The sequence below is a fragment of the Aulonocara sp. 'chitande type north' Nkhata Bay genome, linkage group LG14, assembly GCF_057382095.1.
Source record: "Aulonocara sp. 'chitande type north' Nkhata Bay isolate Kocher_YH1m ecotype deep benthic linkage group LG14, A_spYH_male_GT1.1, whole genome shotgun sequence".
Lineage (NCBI taxonomy): Eukaryota > Metazoa > Chordata > Actinopteri > Cichliformes > Cichlidae > Aulonocara > Aulonocara sp. 'chitande type north' Nkhata Bay.
This window is the reverse complement of record NC_141357.1, coordinates 25528865-25535940: the sequence shown is the minus strand read 5'-3', so window position 1 is coordinate 25535940 and position 7076 is coordinate 25528865. Positions and strand designations below refer to the sequence as shown.

Sequence of the window (7076 nt, the reverse complement as noted above, 5' to 3'; positions counted from 1 at the left end):
AGTCATAGTCAGCCACAACACTCAAGTAAGCTTTGGGGCGAGGTGAATGATGATAAACTCGTACTGAGGGGTCCAAAGAGAGCTAACAAAATATCCCTCACACTATTACACCCACTCCAGCAGCTGAACCACTGATACAAAGCAGGATGGATCCATGCTTTCATATTGTTTGTGCCACATTGTCACTTTACCATTTAACGGTGCAGTACCAGGCAATGTTTTTCCCAACCTTCTGTTGACTAATTTTAGTGATCTTGTGTAAATTGTAGCTTCAATTTCATGTTGTTTCGAGGGACTCTTCTTCATTGTACCAAGTGCTTACTTGCCTTCCTTATCAGCACAAAACAGTCAGGCCATTGTCTTCTGACCTCTGACATCAACAAGGCCTTTTCACCCAGAGAACGGGATATTTTCGGATCATTCTGTGGAAATCATGGCACTATCACTCTGCCTGACGTACAAGTAAACACTTATACCTGTAATACTTCTAATCTTTTTTCAACAGTAGCAAAGCAAGTTCAGGTTGATACCCGACCTCCAAAGTGTCATCTTAGTTGGGATATCATAAATACACACACGCATTGGCAAAAGGCATGCTGGTTTGCATTTGGGCATGCAACAACAGCTTCAGTCCTTTCACAGGTATGCTGATTGCCAATGAGGTGTGAACTTTCCCTACCTGTCCAGCAGTGTTTTGTCTGGTGTTAGAGTGAGGGTTCTTCTTTCTCAAGCACGCTGCTGGCTCATATGGGTGTGGTTAATGGGAAATTTTCCATGAATTGTTTTCTTTTCTTTTTGTTTGTTTGAAGTCTAGGATAATATCCAAAATGTGTCAACACAGTCTGACTTTACCAAATAAGTGCAATAAATTTTACCACTGTTCTGCTGTGTGGTAGGTCGATGACTGATAGGAGCAAGTAAACACATGTTAATATCAAAGCACATCAGTATCAGCACTGCAGCGCTGTAACCAAGAGTCACATAACGAAATGTTTTTATAACATATTTACTTGGCTGCAGGAGCAGGAAAACGCATAACTGGTTGCATGACTTTTCTTGCAACTGCTCCATGTTCTGCACAAACAAACAGTTTCATGCTTGTAAAAAGCACTTGAAGCTTTCCAGAGCACTTAAATCGTCCCAGAAGTGCAGTGTTTTCTATAAGGTTTTGTGCACGTGTCTTGTAATATGTTACTATTCAATATCATGAGGCTTTTTTAGAGTTCACTGATAACACAGAAAAAATTGGAAACTTATGTAAACAGGAGTTCATATTGCCTTGTGGTTATTACAGCACTGTCACATGACGTGAATGCAGCCACTACAATTTGTAACCTAACCACAGCCTTCTCCTGATTGTTTGTATCACAGGACCACACACTGACATTTTGATTGCATTTGTTGTTTTGCGGTTAGGGATAGTTTTTGGCTAAAGCGGACAGTGCCCCCTGTGATGGATATGGATCCTGTGCCAGGTCCCACTGTAAATCTGTGGAACAAAGTTGTGTGTTTTTGTTTGGCTGTCTTGACTGTGATTACTCTGTGGGCCCTGTACCACCAACAGGGTTCTCTAGAAAAACAAACACAAATTTTCTTTCTCCGCAACTCCCATTACTCTTTACACTTGATTCTTCCTTCTGTTGTCCTCCGTCTTCCCAACAATTATTCAACTAACATTCTCCCTCAGGGTAGTAAAGTAAAGAAAAGGTTATTTTTTTTCTGATTCTAAATTCAGAAACAAGAGAGGAAGATGTTGGAGAAAAAAGGTGAAAGGTGGCTAAGATGGGAGGGAAGAAGCACTGGCAAGCATCCCAACTGTTTGCAAGTCAAGATTTGACGCCCATGCGCAAAAGCACTGATGTTGGCAAGATATCCTGCTTTGGCTGAATTTAACCTTCCTTCCATGTGCATGCAAACAGTAGCTGCTTTTGAAAATTAAAACACCACTACCTAACAAACCAAAATAAAGGCAACAACAGCCACTCACTGGAATAAGGTCTTCATTGCCTTCAGGCTGTCTCATACAGACACACGCACAAACAGCGAATACATACACACACACATTTGCAAAGGCCAGATATGCAGTTTGCACCTCAAAGCCAGGAAATCAAAAGCCGTTTGTATTCACGGGCGCTGTGTGGAGGAAGAGGGTTGGTTGCTTTCCTGTGCCCGCAACACTGCACCGCCGCCGGGTCCTGGCGACAGCTTCACACCCCTGTCTGCTTCAATGGGTCTGTGGCATTGTGACGGACACAAAGGAAGTCTTAGGATAAGCCAGGAGGAAAAGGTGCCACTCTTTATTCCTGACTCGTCCCCTCATTTCCTCCTAGCTGTGCTAAAAGAGAAAGTCAAGAGCAGTGATGAAAACAAGGGGGAGCAGCGAGAACAGAGCTCTGCACGAATGTCTCCAAAACAAGTGGCGTTTGTTCTCTCACACCTCTGCGAACATTTAAGCGAGGGTGCATGCAGCTGGTACAAACATGGTGAAATTATACAAGTGCTTATAAATTGTCGACTGTAAATACAAAGATGTACTGACACAGATATGTGTGGCCCCGTATCTCCTGTATAACTAATTTACTTCCTTCCTTGACACTTATAAATGACCACATTACAGATTTACAAAGGAAGTACAGACAGCAAACATTTACACAGACCAGGGTAAAATATATACCGATAATTTCTCCAGAATGTTTACAACCGATACACAACAGAAGTGATTATCTGCCAAAACTCGGACACAGTGCACCAGTTACTTTGAGGTATCTCATACAAAAAAATCTTCAATATGCGGATTGAGTCACGAAGCAGGTTATAAAGTATGTGCGTTTATGCGTTTAGATCATTTAAAAGCTGATAGTCTTTATTTTGTAATATACACTCGAGTACTCAGAACCTGTTCTGGTGATTCAGTCTGATGATACTGATAATGGATTTTGATAGTAGGCTCATGTATGAAGATCTGCACTAAAGATAGCGACAGTTAAAAACACAAAACTAATCTGGAACATCACAATATTCTGCATAGTCCACCTAAGAGAAACAAAGATATTATTTTTAGTATCATATACACAAAATACTGTCATTATTTTAGTAGGTAAAAGGAGTGAAAGCTTGCGGTAACAGAGCCGTTGGAGACCTTCACCTCGGAGCTGTCAGAATGAAAAAGTAGTTGACCACATTTCACACCCCTTCAGTAATGGATGTAGAAAGAAAGGAGGAGGGATAGATAGCCCTCTAAAGGGAGAGGTCCCAATTTTAGTGCATTACAATGTCTGTATGGCACATCCATGCAGCAATCTCAGGTTCAGTGCATTTAGTTTTTTCCTCTAAAGGAAAAAAAACATCATCCCATGTCCACTTCCTTAGGCACAAGCTCTTAGGTGTTCAATAGCTATTGATTATTAAACATCAGCTTGTGAATAGAAAATGTGCTTCTAAGTCCTATTTTTACTGAACAAATAAATGAACAGGTTTTTAGTGCCTGTAGGAAAACCTATTTCCCCGAGCCTGGTTCATCACAATGATTACTAATGATAAGAAAGAAGAGTGATTGCTCTACCATTTAAAGTACAATACAAGTACAGGACGATACAGTACAGTAGCTTATCAATATCAACAGGCTGCAAGCAAGCGATATTTATCACAGGGTTAAAATGACTATTTATCCTAGTTTTATAAACTGTTGTCCAATGAATTCTACATACAGTGTTCAGGCCACACACACTGCATTTATTTCTGCCAAGTCCAAAATGTTTTCTAAAGCTAAAAGAGATCCACAACCTGGTACACACAGGTATCTCATTACAGCCTCCGGCCCCCATTCTCCACATACTCAGTTAGGCTGTTAAGCGCTGCTTCATCACTCTTTGATTGAAGGACATTCTCTCCTTTCCTCGAAGTCTTTTTAGTGGCCCGTGACAGCTTCCTCCTGAAGGTGTCTCCAGCCAGGAAGTACAGAATAGGATCCACACAGCTATTGAGGCTGGCCAGACCCCGCGTCACCTGATAGGTGGCATAGACGCGGTTATTAAACTCACACATGTCAGGGGTTTGGAAGTACAGCCTGGCCCTCATGTTGAGGTTCTTCATCACATGGAAAGGCAGGTAGGAGACGGCAAAGACTGCAAGCACTATGATAACTAGGTGAATGGATTTCTGCCGCAGAGGCGCATTGTTCATCTCATTGCAGATTAATGCTTTGACAATCATGCCATAGCAGCAAAAAATGACAATAAATGGGATGCAGAACCCAAACACCGTCAAAGTCATACTGTAGATGAAATACCCCGGCAACTCGTCCACTGTGGTGGTGTCGTAACAAGTGGTTGCGTTACGCTTTAAGCCAGTCCGGGAATAGTAAAGGATGGGGGACATGCTGATAACAACCAAAACCCACACCAGTGCACTGGTAATAACTGCATTTTTCTTCTTCAGTCGACCCAGAGACTTGAGCGGGTGCACCACCCCAGTGTACCTGTGAACACTGATGCAGGTCAGAAACAGAATACTCCCATAAAGATTCACATGGAATATAAAGCGCTGCAGTCGGCACAGAACGTCCCCGAATATCCAGTCTGTTTTGTTGAAGTAGTAGAAGATGAGGAAAGGCAGTGAGAGGACGTAGCAAAAGTCAGCTAATGCCAGGTTGAACATGTAGACAGAGATGCTGCTCCAGGGTCTCATATGGCAAACAAACATCCAAATGGCCAAGCTGTTGCCCACCAGTCCAGTAATGAAAACTAGGATGTAAACAGTGGGCAGGTAATAGAACTGGAAACCTGTCTTGGTGAGGGAACATCCTCTTGTGTGGTTATGAAGCTCTGTCACATTCATTAGAGAGGTCAAGTTCAAGTCTGTGGTCATGGTGTCAGGGGCAGTGGAACGTCCTTTCACTGCATGAAAGCAAAAGACACATGAGTAAATATTTAGTATCAGTTGAACTAATCTGTTTTTCACACGCTATAGGCTGGCTGCTTTGTTTAAAGATGACCTACGCCTGAATTCAAAAAGCAGTTGTGCGCACACTTGGCATTCAATCGCTTAATTTAGCAGAATTCCTACAGTCCGACAACCACTTGTGACTGAACACACACGGAGCGAGCGGGGGAGTGACAGGCACATTACGGCACTCACCGTTGAGGCTGAGTTGTATTCCACATTCCTGAAGCCTTCACAGTTGGACAGATTTCAGTCAACACGCTGACGGGGCGTCACGAGCTGTCAGGTATTCCTTCCGTCTCCTTCCAGTAATGGAAATTGATTAAAAGTTGCGATTTTCTTCGGGCTGGCGCTGATACACTTTAAGGGAGTGGAAAATCTGCTGTCTGTTCGTCACGCGGGACGACGATTTCCCACAACAGCGGCAGTGGGACGCAACTGAGACAGCTGCAGGCTCTGGCATGAAGAGCAGAAAACAGGATCCGTAAAGAGAAAGGAGGCTCTTTACGCGCGAGAGGGGAGGTGCGCACACACAAAACCACCGCACGGTTCCCAAACGCATTTTCTGCTGCTCCCGCCTCCTCCTTAATCCGAAAGGCGTGCGACAATTCATTCTAAAGAAACATGCCTATAAATAATCGCCTTTGTTCACCTTTGTTAACAATTGATTGTTATGCTAGTTAAACTCACTTGCTTACAGTTGGAGTCCGTTTCAGTTGACGTCCCTGCTGTTAAAATATAACCTACGCAGATCTTAGATTTTATTTAGCTGTAGATTCGTCTAAGTCTAGACTCACAAAGCAAAAAGTTCCCTAAATAACAACACTGTTTTTCAATTTGACATCTAGTGGGAAATGTTAACTATAAGAAGATAAATCAAGGTGATTATCTATTCAAAATATTCCGAAAGTTATTATTGCTCGGCGGTATTCGAAGAAAAACAAATACTATTTAAGTGGGAAGTGGGCAGATTCCTCATTTACTATAGTGATTTGTCATATTTATGGGTTTGTCTTTGCAGCTCTTATTTTGCACGTTCCTGCACCATTACTGTCAAAGCTTAGACAAAATAAAGGCACTAAAAAATCTAATGTGTTTCGTATACATGGAGATCGATGATCAGTTCGTGTCTCCTGAAAAGCTGAGACAGACAGCTGGATGTGTGCAACATTGCCAAGGACAAACCAGACACTGGCAGAGACATGGAGAGGCTGGTGGAGAATAGTGAAGGCTGTGCAATGACGGAGCCAAAGGTTAAGTTAATTTAGCTGCGATGCCAAACATCTTAAAAATGGTGGAAAATGCAGCGAGCCAAGATTCAAACAATAATCTAATGGATGGTATTAATAAGACAGACAATAAATGGCCACCATTAACTTGGACGAAGATCTATCAGTGGATAAAAGATAAGGTAAAGTTCACCCCCCCCCCCCCAAAAAAAAAAAAAACCAAATAAAGAAAGAAATAAATTAATAAAATAAATAATAATAATAATACATTAATACACAATTACATATATTGAACTTAACAAAAATGCAAAAATGGACAAAAACAAATGGCAAAACTCCATCAAGGCAGCTCACTCCATGGGCAGTATTTACTTTCAGTATTGCATTTTGTATATATTCATTTTGTTTACTTTGTTGTTTTTAAAAATACTTTAATAAGTTTGTAGTTCTGTGAAATTACAGATTACCTTAACAGGAATAGGTAATGGAGGCTTGACAAGACTTTCTTTAAAGATATTTTGGGGTCAGGTTTAAAAAAGGCAAATGTGAATTGTAAAAGTGAGATCAGAGGTCAAAAGGAACATTACATTTGAATAAAATCTATAATATGGATAAATATATAGAGAGAGGGAGGGGCTCAGAGTAGAGCCGCTGCTGCTCCACATCGAAAGGAGCCAGCTGAGGTGGTTCGGGCATCTGACAAGGATGCCTCCTGGATGCCTCCTGGGTGAGGTGTTCCGGGCATCTCCCACTGGGAGGAGGCCCCGGGGCAGACCCAGGACACGCTGGAGAAATTATATCTCTCGGCTGGCCTGGGAACGCCTTGGTGTTCCCCCGGATAAGCTGGAGGAGGTGGCTGGGGAGAGGGAGGTCTGGGCTTCTCTGCTTAGGCTGCTGCCCCCGTGA

The 7076-nt window shown here is 42.3% G+C and overlaps 1 protein-coding gene across 1 annotated transcript; it reads right to left on the bottom strand.

Annotated features, from left to right (window-relative positions):
* Positions 1-2808: 2808 nt before the first annotated feature.
* Positions 2809-5418, bottom strand: p2ry1 (purinergic receptor P2Y1). The gene is made up of 2 exons (XM_086261788.1): positions 5137-5418; positions 2809-4895 (listed from the first exon to the last, which is right to left on the bottom strand). The coding sequence occupies exon 2, from the start codon at positions 4864-4866 to the stop codon at positions 3805-3807; it is 1062 nt and encodes a 353-aa protein (XP_086117914.1). The 5' UTR covers positions 4867-4895; positions 5137-5418; the 3' UTR covers positions 2809-3804.
* Positions 5419-7076: the final 1658 nt, after the last annotated feature.